The sequence below is a fragment of the Neopelma chrysocephalum genome, unplaced genomic scaffold (genome assembly GCF_003984885.1).
Source record: "Neopelma chrysocephalum unplaced genomic scaffold, ASM398488v2 Primary Assembly neopelma1_24, whole genome shotgun sequence".
In the NCBI taxonomy this organism is placed as follows: domain Eukaryota; kingdom Metazoa; phylum Chordata; class Aves; order Passeriformes; family Pipridae; genus Neopelma; species Neopelma chrysocephalum.
The window spans coordinates 19,743,088-19,765,327 of record NW_020897693.1 but is presented as its reverse complement, the minus strand read 5'-3'; the positions used below and the strand labels follow the sequence as shown (position 1 = coordinate 19,765,327).

The following is a 22,240-nucleotide window of genomic DNA, read 5'->3' as shown; positions in this document are numbered from 1 at the left end:
AGGAATGACAAATGCTCTTTCTTTAGTTTGGTACCTGGCACTCTATGTTGGTAAACAAGAGCTGTTAAAATATTTCTGTGGAACTACTTGGTTTCGTAGCAAGAATCTCCATGTTTCTCAATTTAAGCGGAAGCTAGGTTGTAGTAGAAGTTTGTTTTCCTTAGATGTTCCTGATTTTGTGGTTAAGCAAGGAAAGACAAACCTTTTTACAAAATTATATACTTAAAATAATATTCTTAAATCTAAATTTATTTCGCAGTCCTGTCTTGGACTTATCCAAGGGTAAAAAAAAATGTTTCTGATCAAATTCTCAAAATGGCTTTGCTATATGCAGAAAACAATAATTTTAATTCCTCACTGTTTAATCCTCAACTAATACTGTAGAGCAAAAAATCTGACTCAGGTGTGGTCTTAAACATTTGAGTGAGAAAGCTATCATCTTATTTAATATTTCTTCCTACTTGAGATGAAAACGTGGCACTCATTTTGTTTTCCTCCCTCTTTTACAAGCAGAGCAAAGGATGAGTTATACAAGAATGTGCAAAATAAATTGTGTGTTCTTCTCTGTGGGTACAAGTAATGGTTAAAAAGACAATGGATATTTGACTTTTTGATTTAGACAAAATTGTTCTTGTAATTTGTTGATATATGATTTTACTTGCAGGAGGGATCATCTCCTGAAATCCCTAGTCTAGAAAGAAAGAATAAGAGAAGAAAAATCAAAGGTAAAAAAGGTGAGTGAATATCTTATATATGTATGCATCTGGTGTAGAGGTTAAAACACCCAGCAGTATTTTGACTTGGCTAAAGTACTAGTTTAATGTTACTTTGGTGCTTCTTGGGCACTTCATGAAAGTCCTAGGGTAAACTGCTCACAAGGCTGCAACACATTCTTCTTTGTGGACTTGTATCTTAATTTGTCAGAAGTTGTTTCTAAGAAAAGTCTATGTGCGTTGTTTCTGCCTGCAGTTCATGTTCCTGATTGTACAGATGGGACCTTTACTTTACCCTGCTCAGAGAAGTGACGTTTGTTGCCTCTTTAGATGGAAGTTCTGAAGGGAGAAGCCCCCATCGCTCCCTTCTAATTTGCCATGCACATTTCCCTTTCCAATTCTGGGTGGTAATACCAGAAAATTTGTACTCTGCATAATTTGCTCTGTGTTCTGTTTTTGACATTTCTGGCAACACTTTCTAATTTTACTCCTCCTTCCCTGTTCTTAATGGAAATGAATGTGGAATGCCTTGCTCCTTCCTGCTCCTGACCAAAGAAAATTCTTATTCTGGCATTAGAGAGATCTTTCTCAATCATGCCTAACACATCCACATCACCATGTATCAAAATGAACCATCTGTGTTTTAGGCCGAATATTTCTTTGGGAACTAAACCATTGCAACACCATCTGGGAGCTTTGGGGTCCAGAAGATGGCTTTCAAATGTTCCATTTATCTTCCTTTTGTTATTTATTTATTGATATTAACAGTTGTTTGGAATGCAGAGCAATTCATATGGATTTTCTTGTGGGAACTAATATTTCACTACTTGAAAAGGTGGGGTTGTTTATAAGCCTCTGTCTTCAATGACTAGTGTCTATTATAGAGGCTAATAACACACTGTACGTAGTAAAATCTCTATTTCCCATTAGTTTGCTTTAACATCTTGTGTAGTTTGCTTTAAGTCTGCAACTAGACAGTGACCAAACTGAAATTCAATTTGTTTAGAGAATATCTGTAATGCCTGAGGTCTTTAGGAAGTTGTATAGAAGGAGCTTTTACTGAGTACAGTGCTCAGAGGCTCTTTCTGAAGAGGTTGCAAATGTGAGTCTTATGGCCCCAAATGATCCTGAATAGTAAGCTGTTTTTTTTATTGTTGGGTTCTTTTTCTCTTAAGCAGCCTTTCCTTGACTTCTGGATTAACTGAATAATTTATCTTGTTTAGCTTGAATTTGCCTTTGCCTTTTGATTATGTTAATGGCAAGTGTATATTTGTGTTTCATGTACACATGTACTTCAAGAAAAGATCTTTGTGGAAGAGATTTACTTTGTTTAATTAAACTAAATCATTGCTGGCAAAACTTTGATGGAAATAGTTACTAGAGTCAAGGTGGAGATCCTGTAAAGAGGAATACTCGACTGTGCTCTTCTTCCATGTAGACATGGCTATTCCTGTGCATAAATACTCTGTTTCAGTTTCTTGTGTGATTATTAATGCTTGACCTAATTTATGTGATTTTTACATTCTGAGGTGTTAGTATTTATTGTGGTATCATGTGTAATGTATCTTAATGTACTGTTCAGTACAATCACTCTACACTGTGTTTCTTTTTCAGAACGTTCTCAGGTAGACCAGTTGTTGGCTATTTCGCTGAGAGAAGAAGAATTAAGCAAGTCCCTGCAGAGTGTGGACACCAGTCTCTTGCAGGCTAGGGCTGCCCTGCAGGCTGCATATGTTGAGGTTCAACGGTTCCTTATATTAAAGCAACAGGTAACAGTGGGCTTTTGAAACTGTCTGAACTACAAGTTAGCAGCCTGAAGGACTGCCTGTTAAATCAGTAGAACTGATACAAACCACAACTGTTTTGCAGATAACAATGGAAATGAGCACGCTGAGAAGTCAGAGAATCGAGATCTTGCAGGGGCTACAAGGTACAAAATACCATAAAACTACAACAGAATGCTGACTCTCATATTCTTGAATCTGCTCCCTTTATGTGCAATAAAATTGTAGACTTTCAAAATGAGGTCTTCATTTCAAGTGTGATCTGTCAGTTTTGGTAGTGCCATCTAGTGGCTTTTTGTCAAATTTTTCTCTTCCTTGACTGCGTCTGCAAGAAATGAGCTCTTGGCACAAGTAAAATTGTAAAATATGAACATTTTTGTTCTGTCTGGGTTTTTTATTCATTTATTTTGTTTCTTGACATTAGAAACCTATGAACCTTCTGAACTCTCAGAGCAACTTCCCTGCAGTGTCTTAAGTGAGAGAAGAAACAGCAAATCTCAGATGGCAGCTGACTTAATTCCTGCAGGCCCTCTCCAGCCCCTTTTGGACCCTTTGTATTCTTCTGTACCTCCACCAGGATCTTCTGTTCATGTAAACACGCTGTCACCATTCCAGTCTTCCGGCAGCACACCTGCCGATGCTCCTGACTCCTCAATACAAGTTAAACAAGAACCTGTGTCTCCAAAAGGCACAAAGGAAAATGTGAATTCTGTACTCCAGAGCTCTCCATGTGCTTCACGAGCAGAAGAAGTAGAGCAGAAGGATGGTATGTGTAGCTTTGCTGTGTTTTAAGAAAATTAGCTTTAAGAAAATAAGGAAATCAATTTTTTCCCCAAAAGAATATAAGTTGTGTCTGTCATGCAGAGGTAAACTCCCATTAACTTGTGTAGAACTAACTAGTTTTGCTTTGAAAATAGAACAAACATGAATTTGAAGGTTATATCCTCTTGGAATAATTTAGTTAACTAAAATTAAAAAAACCCACCAGAACGAGAAAAAACCCCCAACAAACCTTAACATCTCCTCTATAATTTTTGTCTTCTACTCTGCATTGTTTAATGAGTGTTGGTAGCTAAAAAATCTGCTTACAAAGGAAAAGCATGTGCCTGAAAATATAAAAAAGTATAAAAAAAAAATAAATTATGACCTACTACATTGAGACTATTCTGTGTTTTAATTGGGCCCTGCTGAATAAGCAGAAAGAGTATCATTTGTAGTATTAAAAAATAACACTCCTTCTTCTAACTGGATGTTAGGCACTGTTCGCTCATGTAAGGGGAGTGGGAGTGAGCAGGGGAGGGCTAGCAATGAAGATATGGCTTTACTTTTGTCTGGAGGAGAAACAGGTGAATTAACCGCTAATGGGAGAGTTACTACCTCAGGAAAATGATATCTTAATGGCTATAGATGAAATAGCTAACTCTTTATTTAGACAGTTTAAAACCCATAAAACCCATGTGCTGTAGTCTGTGGTCAAAGGCTTAAATGCTATTGGTAGTTTCCACTGCAACTTGCTACTGTGACTGAAGGCTGAAGGTAGAAACAGATTAAAAGCTTAATTATCCCTTACTTTCCTAAGAGCCTGTGAAGTCAAGCGGGGTGACTCTAATGATAGTTGTTTGTCTGCTGTAACAATGTCACTCACCCAAACCCTTAACTTAGACAATTTGAGATAAAGATTCATAAGATCAATCCATGTTGAAGATAGCCAACACAATTTTTTTTCCCTTCAACTGAAGTGGAAAATACTGTTGGAAAAAACACATTCTACTTTTATAAGCACAGTTTTTTCCTCAAGCACAAGATAAATGTTGGCTGAATTGAAGCTTAGACTTCTTTAAATACAAGAATTTGATTTTTTTTTTTAGCTTATTGCAGTTTGCTTTGGATGTAGAATTTTTTATAAATAGTGTTCTTTGCGCTTTTTTAGTCCCCATTGCATTTCCTGTCTTCCACTCCATTACATTATATTAATGTAGTATTGTGAATTTTGCTTCATCTCTTTTTGGAGGATTTGACAGGGACTGTGAAGCTTTAGGGGTGTACACTGAAGTAAACTCGGAACAGAGGGAGAATCAGTTTTTGTGTTTTGTTTCCACTGGTAAAGCTCAGCTTTTGGGAAGCCACTACCTTTTCTTCACTTCCCCGTTTTTATTGGTATACGGCATACTGTTATGCGTAAACATCAGTGAAAAGAAGTGTCATTTTTCTTTCGTGTTAGAGTTGGAAAACTGAGAATAAAGATTTACTGATCACTCTCTGCAGTGGCATGCAGTATCTTGCTTGCAGAATCTTCAGACTTCACAACAGAGAAGCTGAAAAGGTTTTTTATTTTTTTCTTATGAAGATGAACCTTCACTGTATAGCTGTATTTATTACTTCAATAATTACTAGAAATCTCTTAATCACATTAGTGTATTTTTCAGTTTCCTACAAACTTATTTCTGACATGTTAAAAGGAAGAATATTCTTCGGTGTTTGCTTGTCAAGTGAACATAGTTTTGGTATTGATGAACTTCTGTATGTGCTACATTTAAAATGGGTCTGCCATCAGATGAATTTAGTAATTTGGAGGGGAAATAAGCATTTACCATCAGGTAAAATCTGTAATCTGGGGAAGAGGAGTTCTCTCTGGGGTAGTCTGTTTACTTCTTTGCAGTTTAACATTTAGCTTGTTAGCTTCCCTAGGAGGTTAGCTCAGCCTTGCTTTGAAGGAGCTGATTGCATTTGGTTTCCCCTAATTGTCAGGAATCTCTCCCACCTGCAAAACTGAGTGATTCTGTTTTCTTACACTATCATGGTGATTTTCTACTTTTTTTCTTAACACTTGCAGTACTCTAAGTGCTGAGAATAACTTTTGGGTTTAGAAATTTCAGTTTAAGTTGTTGGTTACTATTATTTTCCTATTCTAAAGCAGCCAAGTTTCTTCCTTGCCCCATCCAATGGGAAATGAGTGACACATGATATTAGAGTCATATTCACAATTTCAGGTTTTGTGTGCCTTCTTACGAGTATAATTCAACACAGTAACTGTTCAGACTTCATCTAAGCATTCATTTCTTCCATATAGAGAATATCAGATTTTACAGCTGTGTATGACAGTCTTGTATCCAGAGGAAAACATCTTTCCATTGATTTATTTTAAATGCAACATACCTTACGGGCTGTCAGCAAGTTCTAGTTTTATCTTGGAATTTCCCATCTGAGGAAGGTGTGGGTGAGACATTCTCATTTTGGCTGTTTCTAGTTGGATGTATAATTACAAAGTGTCCCATTTATATTGTGATGTGTAATGTGCTTTTGGCTAAGCATTACTATAGGATTAGTTTGGTTGTTTCTGAGAGAGTGAAACAGGGGAATGTTTCAAATATTACCAGCTTCCCATTCACATTGTGTGATCCCACCCAATAAATGCAGTCAACTTGAAACATCCTGTTCTGGATTGTGGTTATTGCAAATGCAACCGGGGAATTTTAAGGTGCAGGAAACAGCTGTTAGATGCTGCCCTTACTAAGGGCAGTTGAGGGATTGCATTCTTTGATTCATATTAATTAAAATAAATGACAGGGAGAGTATGTTTGCCCCATTGCATAGTCCACCACAGATGAACTAACTAAGTTAAGTAAACCAACTAACTAAAGCCTACCCTCATAGCTTACAGTGCTGCCATTCCCTGGATATGGTACAATGCTGCAGAGTGGGTTGTGCATGACTCATCAACCTAGAATTAGGTCCAAGTAACTTGGTAGAAATAAGTAATTCAGATGGGTTCAGCACAAGGTCTTCATACTGTGTCAGTGAACAGCTGAGTCGTGCTTGGCATGCATCATTACTACAGCAGTTGTGACAGCTGGTAAGGGAGCACACGGAGAGGGGTGGTAGCATTCATGTAGGATTCACCAGAGATTGTCAGAACTTTAAAAGCATATAGCCGGCCAGCAACTTGAATGATGTGCGCCATTCCTTTGCTTCTGGCTACACAGATAAACATTTTATTCCCCAGCTATGTTTTTTAAAGGCTGGATAGCTGACTGAAATAGCAAATCTGTATGTGCATAGTTTCCAACATGTAGGAATATGTACTTTACACGCACAATTAAGTGTAAATGGAAAAATGCGGGGAGAGCCATTTTGCATAAATATTTATTGCTGTACAGATTGAATGTAACGCTCGTCTGCTTTCTTCAGAGGAGACCAACCAGAAAACTTCAGTGTATCCAGTTATCTCTGCAACCATGTCCCTATCAGAGCTGATATCTTGTTTCCAACACACTAATCAAGATGTCCACAAGCCTGCTGCAGACAGAGTGAAGTCTGGACTCCCTGAGAACCCTTCTCTTCAATCACTGTCTGTTTTCAGCAAGAGCGAGGCAAATGATACAGTAGCTGAAGGATTTTTATTGCATCAGTGTAGCACTTCTCTTTCAAAGCATTCAAGCCTCCTAGGAATGCCAATGGATAAAACCCCCAAATTGTCAGCAGAACCATCTGAGCCACACTTGGCAGCCACTGTAGTCCCAGCAGAAAAAGGGAACAGGAGGAGGAGAAGGTTAAGGAAGAAGAAAACTCTGAGGGCAGCCCATGTGCCAGAGAACAGTGATACAGAGCAGGATATGATTGACTCCAAGCCTGTCCGGAAAGTCAAGGGAAAGGTTTCTAAAGGAGAAAAAGTTACTACATCTACTTCTCCAAGAGAGGAGGATGGAGCTACTGCTCAAAGAGCAAGAAACAAAGATAAGAATGACAGTGATGCTTCTCTGGAACTAGTGGAAGTTTCAGCACCTCAGTGTGAGGTGGTTGATGTTGGTTCATCAGAGTCAGGAGATGAGAAACCAGACAGTCCATCAAAGAGGGATTCACGCAGCTCTGTGGATCAAGCACTCCTAGAGGCATCTTGCTCTGGTTATGATGAAGTGAGCTCCACCAGTGAAATTGGCACAAATTATAGGAATGATGGGAAAAGAAGGTGAGATTATTGTAGACCTCTCAAAACTATTTTTATACAATATTGATGAGGCTTCGCTTTTTCCTTTTTTGTTTTTACTTAGAAAGTCTTACAAAATCAGTGACTTTTTATTTCATTTAGGAGTGACATAAGAGGGAAAATAAAAACTGACTTGGCTTTTTTGGTCAACAAATGAACGCATTTTGTTACCTATTAATTTTTCTTAATACAAGAACAAGGCTGCCCTTCATGGGAAGTTTGTGTTTGAGCTTATCTGTCACAGCATATTTTGTACTAAGTGCAGTCTTGTGTTTTGGAATATTACTTACACCAGTATTTTGTCTGAAAATGAACATGCAAAGTCCAATCTTGCTAATTTTTATTTTTGTTGCAGTGTGGCTGAGACACAGACTTCCATATCATCACTGAGAGGATCAAAGAACTCCTCAGGTATATCTTTTATACTTTCCTGCTGATACTTAGTATGTGGTATCGTGCAGGACTTTAAGTCTTGATCAAACTGCTTCCAGAGGGGAATTTTGCCTTGAGGATAAAAGCCTGCACTCAAAACTGAAGTGGGAAGTGACATCTACTCACATCATCTCTCATTGAATGCTTTGTGCCTTGACTCCTCCACAGCCCTCTGCCCCCTCCCACACAAACACTTCTGTTCCACAGTCTCTGTAGAGCTGTAGGAAAAACAATAATACAACCATTTTTCTATTTTAAAGATATTTCTGGACTTAATGTCATATAAGGTCTTTCTAGCATTTTATATTGCCTTCTGTCGCTTTCACACTCCAGCTGGGACCCACAATTAAATTTAACTTTAAGGTCCTGAGCCCACAAAATAGTTCTGCTGGTTGACAATACAAACAACAGTAGTGTGTTTGCTTAAAAGTGTTCCCATAATCAAAATACATTTATCTCTGTCCTACAGAAGTGTCTTCGGAGCCAGGTGAGGACGAAGAACCTACAGAGGGAACCTTTGAGGGACACCTGGCTGCAGTGAATGCTATTCAGATTTTTGGGAATCTGTTGTATACCTGCTCAGCAGACAAAACTGTTTGTGCCTACAATCTTGTTGTAAGTAAGGTTGTGGGAATGGTGTTAATTGCAATCAAAAGGTTGTTTTTTGTGAAGCCTCACTATGTAGCTAAGGAAGCAGCTGCTTTTTCAAGCACGTAATTTATTTTATACTATACTTTTCTTCAAAACTCTCTTCTCTCCCTCCCCAACCCGTTCTGCCTATGGGAGAGGCAAGGGGAGATAGAATGCTGTATGTGTCCTGCTTTTTTTTAGCTGTCCTTCCTTATTCTGTTACGCACATATCCTGAGAGGTATTATGGGCGTTTACACTGACACTATGCTTTCCTTTTTAGAGCAGGAAGTGTGTGGCCATCTTTGAAGGACATACTTCAAAAGTGAACTGCCTTCTGGTTACTCAGACAAACGGGAAGAATGCTGCACTCTACACTGGCTCAAGCGACCACACTGTCAACTGTTACAATATCAAGGTACTCAAACTCTGTGTTGGTTAACATATATCTCATTTTTATGCAAGTGTTTCTATACAAATATAAATTAAAAAAGCCTTTTAAACCCATATAAGCTGGACGTAAGCCCTACTTCATACCACCATAGAGTAGAGCAGAAACCCCTCCCCACACAAATGAAACAGCAAAGTATTAACTGATTAACTGCCCAAATCCTTTGGCTAGCTTGTCAGTAGAGTTTTTGCCAAAACAGCATGACATGATCCCAAATGTTGGCAACACCAAAGTGCAGAATGGTTGTTTAGCCATGAATATCATATTTGTCTTGCTGTATTTCTAACTTTATTGCTTATGGAATATGTCTAATTTCATTGTTTGTGGAAGGCACTGCTCTCTGTTCTCTTTCTAGCTGTAGAGCAGCTATAGAGACAACAGGTGTCTGTTATTCCAAGGGCAGATGAAATAGGCAGACTGAGACTTCCTGAAGCTGGATGTTTGAGGGTAAATGATAAGAAGGCTTGTCCAACCTGTGACTTGAAGGACTAGAAAGCAAATATCTGCTTCAGGGAGCAAATTGCCAGAGGTTTTAAACTCTTAAGTTCCCTATGGGGAATCCTCAACCTCAGCTATGTACAGGATGGTTTCCATATATACATATATAGTCCATAGTCTAACTTTCTATATACGTTAGAGGTCCTGAATAGAATAAAGTGTTTAGGATTATAACTGGTTTCTGAAGTACAGCCAAGTCTGAGAAATGTTCCTGATTAAAACCAGGATCAAACTGCCATGTGACACCAGATTGTCAGATTTTTTTTTCCAGCTCTCTTGATTTAAAAAATGCAGCTTATAGGTGAAAACCATCATTCACTTCAGGCTTTTTTTCCCTGAATTGTTTTCGTTTAATGAAAAGCTTTAAACACTTCTTTCTATTGCCAGACCAAAGAGTGTATGGAACAATTTAAATTGGAAGATCGAGTGCTCTGTTTACACAGTAGATGGCGGATCCTTTATGCAGGCCTTGCAAATGGCACTGTGGTTACTTTCAGCATAAAGGTTAGTTTAAATATTGGCACCTAAAAGCCTGTCGTGATGCTGTTTCTCTCCACATTGTGTTTCTTTCCATTCTTTCTCTAGAGTAGTAAATGTATTTGTAATGGAAGTATTTTGGTAAAAATGGTCACTGTTGGCCCCTTTTGGTCCTTTATTTTGTCTGTGCATGAAGCTATCACATCCCCTGTCCCTTTGGTTACCTTTCTTTTAGCTGTGATATTGTTATGTTTTTCCTTAAGGTTCCTCCTGCTCTACCAGCCCTGTGTCATTTCTGACACAGCTGATTATTTGTGAATCCTCCTTGCCCTTCAAAGTAGTGTGAGAGACTTTAATGTGTTGCTGGTTTTGCCTACTCCTTTTGCAGTTATAAAAGAGAGTCACATGTTTTTCTGGCAAAGAGGTTTTATCAGCAGTCCCCATGATGTTTAAAAGTGAATAAGAATTATTATTTAAATGAACTATTTTTTCTGATTATTCTTTTCATGGATTCTAGACTTAATTTCTCAGATTTATCCTTACAAATTTATCCTGTTTTGCATTTTTCTCATAACACTGTTTCCTTTCACTGTTCTGACTCAGCAAGAGGATCTACCGGACTTTTGCTAAATAATTAAATATTTTTTTTAAAAGACAGAAAATTGTAGCCTAACATAAAGAGTTATTTCCTTGATTTGGAAACTTAGTTGTTAAGATGCAACTGGTGAAATTGGGTTACTAAACTGAAATCAGATGCTTCAACAAGTACAATACAAAAAGGACTCAATGGTCTAGTCAGTGACATAGCAAAGTTTTAATTCTTAAATATCATTTTTTTCTTCCCCCAACAGAATAATAAACAGGTTGATACCTTTGAATGCCATGGCCCTAGAGCAGTGAGCTGTCTAGCCACAGCTCAGGAAGGAGCACGCAAGTTGTTGGTAGTGGGTTCCTATGACTGCACCATCAGCGTGCGAGATGCACGGAACGGACTGCTTCTCAGAACCCTGGAAGGTCACAGCAAGACTATACTCTGCATGAAGGCAAGTGTCTCTGAAAACAACGTATTTGACAAAGAATGCTTAAAATTATGTGTATTTTCTTCTTCATCTACTAGTGAGCAGATTGCGATAGGAAATAGAGGATTTCTCTGTTTTAAATTATAAAAACTGAGTAATCTGGTAGGAAAATTGTCTCTGTATGGCTGCCATATCACATGTGCCCAGTTGCCACATCTATGTATGTTTTTTGAACACTCAGGGATGGTGGTTTCACCACTTCCTTGAGCAGCCTGTTCTAATGCCTGACCATCCTTTCAGTGAAGAAATTTTTCCTAATATTTATTCTAAACCTCCCCTGGTGCAATTTAAGGCTGTTGTTACCTAGGAGAAGGGGCTGACCCCCACCTCACTACAACCTACTTTCAGGTAGTTACAGAGAGCAATAAGGTTTCCCCTGAGCCTTCTTTTCTCCAGGCTAAACAACCCCAGCTCTCTCAGCCGCTCCTCATAAGATTTGTGCTCTAAACCCTTCACCAGCTTTGTTGCCTACCTTTGGACACATTCCAGCACCTCAATGTCCTTCCAAAACTGAACACAACACTCAAGGTGTGGCCTCACCAGTGCTGAGTACCAGAAGACAATCACTGCCCTGGTTTTGCTGGCCACACTATTTCTGATACAGGCCAGGATGCCATTGGCCTCCTTGGCCACCTGGTCACACTGCTGGCTTATGTTCAGCCACTGTCAACCAGCATCCTCAGGTCCTTTTCCTCCAGGCAGCTTTCCACCCACTCATCCCAAAGCCTAGTGTTGCATGGAGTTGTTGTGATCCAAGTGCAAGACCTATGTAGAAAGCACGTTTATTTCATTTGTTAGCAGATTTAGGGGATCTTTAAATGTGAGTTTGCCAACAGAAGGAAAGTTGGGGAAAAGGTGAAGCTAGTCTTCATGTACCCTGATAGTACAAACCTCAGAGGAAATTGGAAAAAATGAACTCAAGAAGTATTCTTTTTTAATAGAAGAATCACTAACTTATTCACAGGTTTCTGGCTCCTGAAATTATGAGATGGAACATGTGCTTGTCTGACTGTTTTGGTGTGACCACTATCATGTAACAGATAGGTGATGACTTCCATAAATTGTGTTTGTCACTTTATTTATTGTAGTGCGGTGGCACAGCCTTTTTTGCCCTGCAGACTGTCCTAGTCCTTCTTCAGTGACAGCATACCGTGGTCCCTTCTTGATCCATGATGGATCTGGTGAGCTTTCTTCCTAGAGTAGTACTAGTTAGGAGCATTGTTTTTCTTACATGAGCAGAATATAAGTACACAGCATATCCAAAATTTCAGGAAACAGTGGGCTTTACTGTGCACGTGCAGAGCAGCATTCTGCGTTCAGTTTGCTTGGTCCCTGATTTGCTGCTGACCGGTGCCTGAGAATTGTCCATAGGTAGAATGAATTAGCCTGGTGGACTGCAAGTTAACAGCTTCATATGTCAGTTGCAAAGTGTCAAAAGTCATAGTTAGGATATTATAATACATTTGCTAGCTCAGGTAAAGAACTCAGTGCATGCTTTTTCTTCATATTCTCCATTGATTTGAAGTCTGTCAAATTTAGGAAGTACTACAGTACAACTCTGAGCTGAACATCATCTTAATATTTCACTTGCCCATTTCAATATGTTACAAAAAATAAAACTTTTTTTTTTTGTAAGGTTGTGAATGATCTGGTATTCAGTGGCTCCAGTGATCAGTCTGTCCATGCCCACAACATTCATGTAAGTCCCATATATAAGGATGGAATGACTTTTGCTATTAAGGCAGTGAATTCCTATGCTATAAAGTCAGTATTTTCAGAATTTTTCACTGGTGGAGCAAATAATTTCCAGAAAAGGAAGTCTCATGATTTTGTTAATGTGACTATGCACTGTAGCTAACTGAAGATATGTGAAGAGTACATAAACATGCCGACTCTTGTCACATGATATGCAATGCCTTTTTAATGGGCTTCTTGCTTTTGCAAATATTACTAAAAATGTGCTGATAATATGGAAAGGGTTGAAAGCAAACCCATGTGAGATACTGTGCTGGGGGAAGAGTTTCTTTTTACAGGAAAAACATGAGGAATGGTGTTCCAAACTAGATGGTTCAAAAGCTATCTCTAGCCTGCCACTCTTTCCCTCTTTTACATCATCTTTCCACAGTTGTAGGAGAAGCGTTCATGTAGCTATGCAATAAGTTAGATTAAGAAATTTATCAGGGGTAAATTTTAATTGACAAAAAAATATATTTCTGTGTATTTAGCTAGATTTGCTCACTGATCCTTGTGGCTAACTAAATACTGCTGGTACAAATAGCATGGTACTAGTTGCAAGGTGGATGGGAATATGTAACTATTGGAATGGCTCCGTGATAAGATGGGAAAACAAAATGATATTTGATCATAATCTAGAAGTGCCTTCATAGGAAGTGGAAGTGTAATAAAGGGGTTTTCCATTTTTGAGTATTGAGCATTGAAGCTAGCTACCCTCTCTGGGTTAAGTAAAGCTGTTTTGTTGTTTAAGAAAAACCAAACACCTGTTTACCTTTGCTTTTTCTTGATGCAGACTGGAGAGCTGGTACGAATCTATAAGGGCCATAACCATGCAGTGACTGTTGTGAACATTCTTGGGAAAGTGATGGTGACAGCATGTCTGGATAAATTTGTTCGTGTTTATGAACTACAGGTAAGAAAATAGATGGTTACTAATGACATTTACCTAAAATGCCTTAATTAATTATTTTGAAGTCAAATAGAAGTCATCTTTGTGCTTACTGGTTTCTGGCCTATCCCTCTCTTTGCTGTCACTCAGAATATATAGTTGTGTCACCAGCCAAAATACATGGGTTTTAAAGAATATAACTTAAACCATTTCTTTAGAACCTAAGACAATGACAGCTCTGAAAAAGGTGGAAATGTTAGTTTTATCTGCTGAAAGACCAAGTGCTTAGTTGGACAAAAAGAGTCACAAGGTGGCTATTAATTTTGGAATCCACCAGAGGAGTTTAGTTGCTACCAAGCAAACTGCTTTTGTAAGCATTATCCTTTGCATGTCTGTGAAAAATGGCTATTGAATGTCCTGCTTTAAATGTCTGTTTCTGTTTCTTTCAAGTCGCACGACCGCTTGCAAGTCTATGGAGGCCACACAGATATGATCATGTGTATGACCATCCACAAGAGCATGGTAACTTCCTTCTTTTTACTGCTCTTAAAGAGAAGGTTGTAAGTGCCACAGGCATATACAAGACAGTTTAATTTTTTCGGATAAAGAAATCAACCTGTTATTTGACTAAGAACAACTTGGAAATGCAGCCAAAAAGTCAAGTTGCTGTAACAGCTTTATATTTATGTAATATTATTGTCTGGAGAAAAATTACCTTCTTGCTTACTGTAGTCTTAAAACAATAGCTCTTTTTACAGTGATGACTACAATGAAGTGTCCAGAAATAGTAAAATAGTTCCTCTTTTTCAAGTGTCGATCCTGTTTGACTGTTACTCAAGGGAATCACACAGATGTCAGAGAAAAACTTGACCCACAGTCAAACCTCTAGTAACCTTTGATAGAATGTAAACGAAGATGCGCAGTTGATTTAGGTGCACAGGTTTCTTCATGCATCCGCCCTGCAAGATAAGTTTCAGAAGCACTTCTGGATACACATTTCTTAAAATAGTCATTAAAGCACTTATTTGTCTGCATATGTAGGGATTTGTTTGCAAAGTTTCTTTGATATTATAAAACAAAAGGTAAATTAGTGATCTCTAATAACAGAAAAATGAAGTCCAACAGAACTGATTTCCTACTAATTGGAATACATACTACCCAAGCATCACATCTCACGTGACTAGAATCTGAGGCTTGAACTGTCCCCCACCAGTAGTCTGTTGTGGGTGTTCTCAAATCAAAGAAGTGTTCAGGTAAGAGGCTTAGTGACAAGCAAAAGATTATAATTTTCTGTAGTAGTCTTAGTAGTAAAGTGTAGTCTCCTTACACACAACAGATTGGCTGCTGCATCCTAGTGGCAAATTTCCAAGAGCTGAAATTAATAAAAATAACAAATGGATTCTTTAGCTTGCAGAGTTTTCTGTATTATGCAAGGAGTTTTTTTAACAATGAATCATTGTTATGGGATTATAAATGTCTAGCATCCTGTTCTTTCAAAAGGATAGTTTTGTGTGGAGCATCTGCCAAACAAAAATGGTATTCAAGATGTCATTTTGCCTTCCTTTTCAGAATCTGCATCAGTCTTTTTGAATTTCTGATGTTCTTCTTCAACCTTCCTCTCTATCCTTTTTTGATATACATATAACTGGTTAAGCCCCAGAAATATATTCAACTTGACATTTACACCTAATTTTTTTTTAATTTTACTGACTAGTAACATAAAATATATTTTAAAGTTTTCTGAACTGTTATACACATGACACTATCAACAATAGAGGTTAGGGAAACATTTCTTATTCACTAGTAGGTTTTTGTAAACTATTAGGCTATTATCATTTTTTAAATAAAGAAGCTTGCCTGTTGATATTTATTGTTTTTCACCTAATACCCTCTACACTGAAGCCTCCTTCAAAGTTTTACTTCATTTTTTTTTCTTTTATTCCCAGCTTGCTTATCCACAAATGTTTCTTTTACAGATCTACACTGGATGCTATGATGGCAGTGTCAGAGCTGTGAGGCTTAATCTGATGCAAAATTATCGTTGCTGGGTAAGGAGCAAAATGTGTAACCTTCCTTTATTATAGAATTTCCTGGGGGTGGTCTCTGTACTCATTTAGTCTTGGATAGCTTGACATTTAATTTATTATAATTCATTATTTTTTAAAAAATGTGAATGTACTTTTTAAATGTACGTATATCATGAGTTCAATTTTACGTTGTCTTTGGTGTATATATATATGCTGTGGAACAAGTTGATAGTTTAAGTTATTTTTCTTTCTGGCAGTTTTTAAATAGTGACATGTAGCTGTTTAAAACCAAAAACTTCACCTGAGTGACACAGACAAGCTGATTTGCTCTGCTAAATAAGTTTAATTAAATTCCAAATGACTGTCACAGGTAAGCTTAAATCTTGTAAAGACTTAGTTCCTGTCTGCCTCCTGTCATTCCTGCTGATAGTCTAGGCTTGGATAGAGGCAGGAAGAATTTCTGTAAACTGTAATTAAAGGAATAGAGACCATTGAAAATGGAAATGCAATAATAAGATAAAAAACTTACAGGAGTTGTCATGTGTGTTAGCAGTTTTGGAAGAATATTGTGAAGTTGCAACAATAAAAGGATTAGCTAAAATTCTATTTCCCTGGCTTATTCTGGTATGTTTTTTCTACCAGTGGCATGGATGTTCACTGATCTTTGGAGTTGTGGACCATCTGAAACAACACCTGCTAACTGACCACACCAATCCAAATTTTCAGACCCTGAAATGTCGTTGGAAGAACTGTGACGCTTTCTTTACTTCCAGGAAAGGTTCCAAGCAGGTACGTGGTTGAAATAATGTGGTTGTATTTGGTAATACAAAGTACTTTATATCACCACAATTGTGCAACTTGATCCTATTTCTCTTAAAAAGGGTTAAATTTTTCTAGTCTTGGCAGACTTAACTGTGTACAGTTACAGTTGTACAGGGCTTGCGGGATTCACTTCAGCCTGTGACAGATGAAAAGTGCAGCTACGAGATATGGTCCATTTAAAACAGTTTCATCAGTTTAAAACAGTTTGATTGTAAAATATGTGGAAATGGTAAGATTCTTAAAATATTAAAGAAGTTGTACTCAAGATATTAGTAAGTTTCTGTAGGAAAAAGATATTTTTAAAATGAACAAACATCAGCCTTGAAAACAGGTTTTTATCCCTTTAATTCTTATCCATCACTACCCCTTTCATTGTTCCAGATGATGATGCTGTATATTTTTCATGTGAGATTGTTAGCAAAACCAATTTTTAAATAAATAGTGGATAAAATTCTGAGCAACAGTTAGCTCAGATTGGGAAAAAATTAAGAATGCATGGGTTGGGCTAAGCGATGTGGAAGGGGTAGTGGAAAGGGTGGTGGGTGTAAGGAGGGCTGTTAGTAAAATACACATTTTACTCCTTGGCAATATAAACTACCTTCTTTTGAATGCTTTCCAAAATATGGAGAAGGAAGGAGGTTTCTTTGAGAACTAAGAAATCGAAGTAGAATCCCTAATTTCTCTTTAAGCACTGGCTTTGGATATGATGTGTTTATTTGATTTGCTCTTCTAGTCAGAAAAAACTGGGTTTTATTTGCCTTAAATTATAAATACTTTATATATGTGATTTAATAGCTTTTTAGAAGCTTTAAGCCAAACAAATGTATATTATTTAGAATTCCACTTTCACCAAGGCTTCAAGAATCTTTTGCAAAGTTTTCTGTGGGTTTTTTGTGATGATGATGATTGTTTAATTGACTTCTCTGTTTTTTTCTAGGATGCTGTAGGACACATTGAAAGACATGCTGAGGATGACAGCAGGATTGACTCATGAAGCTTTTCACCTCCCACATTGGGAAGTAATTTTATATGTCAGAATTATTCCAAATAACATCTGTTTCTTTCTCCAGTCTTCCCTCTTTCTTTTCCCACTTGGAATGTAAAAACTGAGTGGGGCTGAAATACGTTGCTGTGGAGACTGCAGGTTGCGTTGCACTCTGTAGAAGCAAGGCTGGTCAATTAAGATTTAGCCCAAATTCTTGCAACTTTTTAATTCATTAACAGACAATAATATTCCCTCCTCTTTTCTGCCTCAGTTTTTGTTGTTTGGGGTTTTTTTCTGGTGGTTTTTTGTTTGTTTGTTTGTTTTAAGATGTATAGTTTTTGGGAAATCCAGAGGGGCGTTGAGAACTTAGATTCCAATAGGTGCTCGTGTTTGCGAACTCAACTTGAAGCCTGTTAAACGTCTAAGACATGTCTGTTTTTATGTTGTATCCAATTTTTTAGCTGATTTTGATAAAATTCTGCAAACCAGAATATCACAAATTCTAAATGTAACCTGCATTTCTGCTGTACATTTTTACTTTCTTCTTAGAAAGAAAAGGTATTTTATGGAGACTGGAATAAATTAATTTTTTTAATGTTAATTGAAACTTATTTTTTATTCCTTGTGTAAAAATTGCTATAACTGGCACAATATATGCAGAGATAGATACCATACCTCCTGATGTATTTTGTTTATTTGTGGGACAGCAGTTATTTCTTGAGAATTATGTCAGTAGCAGCAAAACAGCCAGAACAGTGGCTCTACTCATGTGCTTTGCAATCTTAGTCTTTTTAAATTTAGGTCTTTATGTACAGGAAAGAGTAAGTGGTGTCTGGTTTGTTCTAGTTAAAGACCAGCATAACCACTACTATCTTGATACAACACCATAGTTGGATTCCTGATTTTATTTGGACTCTTAGTGACTGAGCTTTGCAGTCCCATATCTTCATGGCATAGCAAACTAAGAGAAATGCAAAGGCACTGCCTGTCTATGTGCATCCACTTAGGCAGTTTTTTGTTTCTGTTGTTAACTGTCTTAATTAGCTTGGGCTATGTCAAGTTCACAAAATCTCAACTGGAAAGAATTGAGCAGAATTTTAACATCTAAAGTACTCAAGCAGAAGCTGAGGATACGAAATGCATATCACATGTGAAAGTCTTGTTTCTACTAATGTGCAGAAAGTACCACAGAGAGACCAGTGCAGAAGGGAATTCCTCTGCAGGTGTCCCTTGATGGGGAACACTTCACCTGTGAAGTTCAGTAAAATGTACTTCTTGCACTTGAGATCCTCTCTCCCATAATGACACCAGTTTAACGTTGAGACTAGTCCAGCAAGGAGCTTTGTGTTCACTTTTGCTTAACTTGCTGCTCTGGTTAAAATAAGCAGAGTTTCCTTAAACTGTAACATGTGAAGACAGACCAGTGTCAAACTGAGCTTCTTATAAATAAATCCAGGGCTTTTCAAAAAAATTTAATGTACTATTTTTATGAGGCATCTCTTTCACCACTACTTTGAGACTTGCCAGCCATAGACCAAATAAGATTTATAGCCCCATTCTTTGACTATGAAGAAGCCTTTTTAGGCAAAGAAAGTAAGGGAACCCCATGGATGTTCCACTGCCATCAAATGGAGGAACTTCAGGGCCTTCTCTGAAGTACACTGGTTTTGTATTATCTTAGTGGACAAGCATTTCTTTGTAATTGCTTGACATTGATGATGTTTTTTGTGGGACAGGAAAAAAATATGAAGGAGATGCAGTAGCATCCTACTTCAAAGACATGGGAATCTCTGAGGTTCCAGTGCTTTTGTGGTGATTTGTTTCCGGTTTTTGGTTGGTTTTTTTAATTATGTTTGTGGATAGAAAAAAGCCCCAATATGTGTCTCAGACTTCAGGCTGTTTTGAGAGTGTTCTTGTTTTGGTTTTTGGGGATGTTAGGTGTTTTTTTTATCTTTCTTTCTTTCTGTAGTCTGTGGATGAAGCAATTCAATAGAGAATCAGGTTGAGGGAAATCTTTAGGCAGTGTAAATGTTTTCTGATGGAGGCTGTAATGCTCTGAAGTCTCTGATAGTGTTTGGTTTTTTTAATGACCTAAAAGCAGAAGACTGCATAATACTTAAACCATTTCTGAAAGTGCTGATATTCAGGAGTTCTTCTGGAAGTTTTTTGAACAACGAGGGAGCATGTAAGCATGGCATAAACAATGTGGATGTCTCAAGCTGTCCTTCCTGGACTGTGCTTGAAGTGAAGATGCGGAGGTATGTCCCAAGGACAAGCATGTGGGGCAATAGTAGCATTCTGAAAAATGGTGTGTGAGAATAGATTTTGTTACTTCTTCATTGTGATTCTTCACATTCTTTTAGCTGTTTTCAGCAATGCGTAAAGATCTCGCTGTTGCAACAAACACAGTTATTACACTTTTTATTTGCATTCCTGATTGCTTGCTGAGTTTATCTTTTCTGTTTGGTGGAAAAAGTCTTTCTTTTTCTCGTAGTCCATCATATTTCCTAATCTGTCCTCGAAAACAGTCCTCCTGAGAAGTCTGGGCTTCTGAAGTCCAGCTTTAGCAGTGGTGGTTTTTTGCTACTTTGCAGGTCATTTTAGCTATATTGTAAGAATCTTAAAATAGATAAGAGTTGGGAAAATAGCAGAGCTGCATGAGTGAAAAATTTTGCTTCATTTATTATAAACAATTTTTAAAAGTCCTTAGGGATTCAGAAGAAAATGCTGCACTGCTTTGTCATGAGGATATCTTGAAAGGATTTGCTATGAAACTATGCAGCTGTGAAAATCTCCAGGCTTCTCTGGAATTCTGTGGAGAGGTTCCTATTTGTTCAGGTGGTATTCAGTGCAGATTTCACTGTTGGCCATTCACTTCTTCTGTAGGCAATTGCAGAAGAGAGATGCCGAACTAATGTATTGGCAGTATTCATTAATGAGATTCTCTCTGGTCTTGAAACTTAAGAGTTTTGACTCCTGATATACCTCCAGTCTAAGAGTGTAATGACTTTGGGAAGGTGAACTATTTGTGAAATTTAACAGAGTAACACTTGCATGAAAAGCAGTATTGCATGTCTGAAGCCAGTTTCAGGACTATTTATTTTTGATTTTGTTTTGGTTTTTTTATGCAAGTAAGAAGTTGTGGGTGAAAGAGTGAGTAGACTGAAGGTTTATTTTGTGGTTAGCTGTGGGGAGTTTTTTATTAGTCAAATATTAAATAATGAGTTCTGGACTTGCTATATGGTTGACTACGTATGGTGGGGCCTTTTGGGATTGGTCCATATTTGCTTCTCCTTTCTCTTTCAAATGCAGGGAAAAATACAGCTCTCTGGCAGTGCAGAATACTCTATGGCCTAATGCCGCTTCTTCTGTACGTGGAGGGGGATGGGGGAAAAATGCTGGATCCGTTGGTACACAGATGCATTAAATATCCCAGCTTCTGTTTGCCTTGTGTCACTTATGTGTGGATTACAGACTTTAAACATATTGTCAGCACATAAGTTGACTTCTGCAAAATAGCAGGAGCTTGGCTGTGTGGTGTGTTTGAAGTTGTGCAATTCTTAATGCACATTTTCAAACTGTACAATCATGCTGGATCAAGGTAAATGATAACTGCAAACTTGCAATAAATGCCAGGGAAAATGTTTTTGTTGGGAAAATATTTTTTTTCCCCTTCTGTTGAATTAAAACACAGGTACAGGTGACTCTGTTTTCAGGCTTGTATGGTACTATAATTTAAACAGCCTAAGTTGTCCAGAGTTGCAGAGTATGTGAGGGAGGATAAGGAAACGGTTTCAGCTACTGTTTGTAAAATAATTAGTCTTCAAAGAATAAATTGTGTAGGTATAAATTCTGTTGTATGCACCTATCAGCTTCTCAAGTTTAATTTTCCTGTAATGTTAAACAGTCTTTTTGAAGAATGGAAGTGAAATAAAACAACTTGATTAAATATGTGGTAATTTAAACTCTGTAGAACATGTGCACAGATTGACCCTGGTTTTCTTTTCTCACTTTGGTACAAAGCTGTGAGTGTAATAATGAAACTTTACATGGCAAAAGAAGAAAAAAGAAGAGAAAAAAATAAAGTTCTTTATATTGTTGTGGTTTGTCAGTCTGATTCTCCTTTATTTTAAATAGAATGATTCTTTCATAGGATTTGGTAGAACTTGACTTTGTTCTGGATTTTTTTCCTATTTTAAGAGGTCTGGATAAAATCAGACAAACCACTTTGAAGCTCCAGCACTGGCAGGAATGTTACAAGTGTGCAGGAATCTCAGACCTAGTCATTTGGCAGGGAAATGGAAACTGGCCACCCAGCTGGTGCCTCCAAGATGATGTACTGACTGCCTTGCTTCATGGCCAGATGCAAGGGAAGTTGGTAGTTCACTCACCAGGACTTTAAGGACCGGTTTTGAATTGCCAATTAAAAATCCTGATTTTGATCTTTTGACTGATAGATTTTGGTTTTTCTCTGACCATCCCAACTCAGAGCATCTCTGCCATACTTTTTGTAATAGTAGCTTAGTGGAGATAATGCGTGACTGGAAGCTGGGGCTCTGAGTGTTCCAGTCATCTTAAAAATTATTTGTGTTAAAACAAAAGTAGAATAGAGAGAATTTAAAGGAGAATAAAACTTTTCTTTAGAAAACTATAGGATTTTCTTACTCTTTCAGAGTAAGTTACAGTGCAAGACTACATTAAGAACTTTAGTCAAAACATTTTCTGTTGTAGTGACCT

General features: G+C 37.6%; 1 protein-coding gene across 4 annotated transcripts in view; it reads left to right on the top strand.

The window, feature by feature from the left end:
- ZNF106 (zinc finger protein 106) overlaps window positions 1-21,603 on the top strand; it is a 41,234-nt gene extending 19,631 nt beyond the window's left edge. For 2 of the 4 annotated variants that reach the window (XM_027706823.1, XM_027706809.1), the window contains 16 exons: window positions 665-734; window positions 2,328-2,482; window positions 2,583-2,643; window positions 2,922-3,263; window positions 6,686-7,463; window positions 7,837-7,892; window positions 8,383-8,528; window positions 8,825-8,959; window positions 9,878-9,994; window positions 10,819-11,010; window positions 12,683-12,745; window positions 13,574-13,693; window positions 14,120-14,191; window positions 15,646-15,717; window positions 16,339-16,485; window positions 17,456-21,603. In XM_027706823.1, coding sequence (XP_027562624.1) covers window positions 665-734; window positions 2,328-2,482; window positions 2,583-2,643; window positions 2,922-3,263; window positions 6,686-7,463; window positions 7,837-7,892; window positions 8,383-8,528; window positions 8,825-8,959; window positions 9,878-9,994; window positions 10,819-11,010; window positions 12,683-12,745; window positions 13,574-13,693; window positions 14,120-14,191; window positions 15,646-15,717; window positions 16,339-16,485; window positions 17,456-17,512 — 2,583 coding nt within the window. In that variant the 3' untranslated portion in view covers window positions 17,513-21,603. The remainder of the gene's footprint in view (window positions 1-664; window positions 735-2,327; window positions 2,483-2,582; window positions 2,644-2,921; window positions 3,264-6,685; window positions 7,464-7,836; window positions 7,893-8,382; window positions 8,529-8,824; window positions 8,960-9,877; window positions 9,995-10,818; window positions 11,011-12,682; window positions 12,746-13,573; window positions 13,694-14,119; window positions 14,192-15,645; window positions 15,718-16,338; window positions 16,486-17,455) is intronic. The other 2 variants (XM_027706812.1, XM_027706818.1) reach the window with 2 other exon arrangements.
- The last annotated feature ends 637 nt before the right edge of the window (window positions 21,604-22,240 follow it).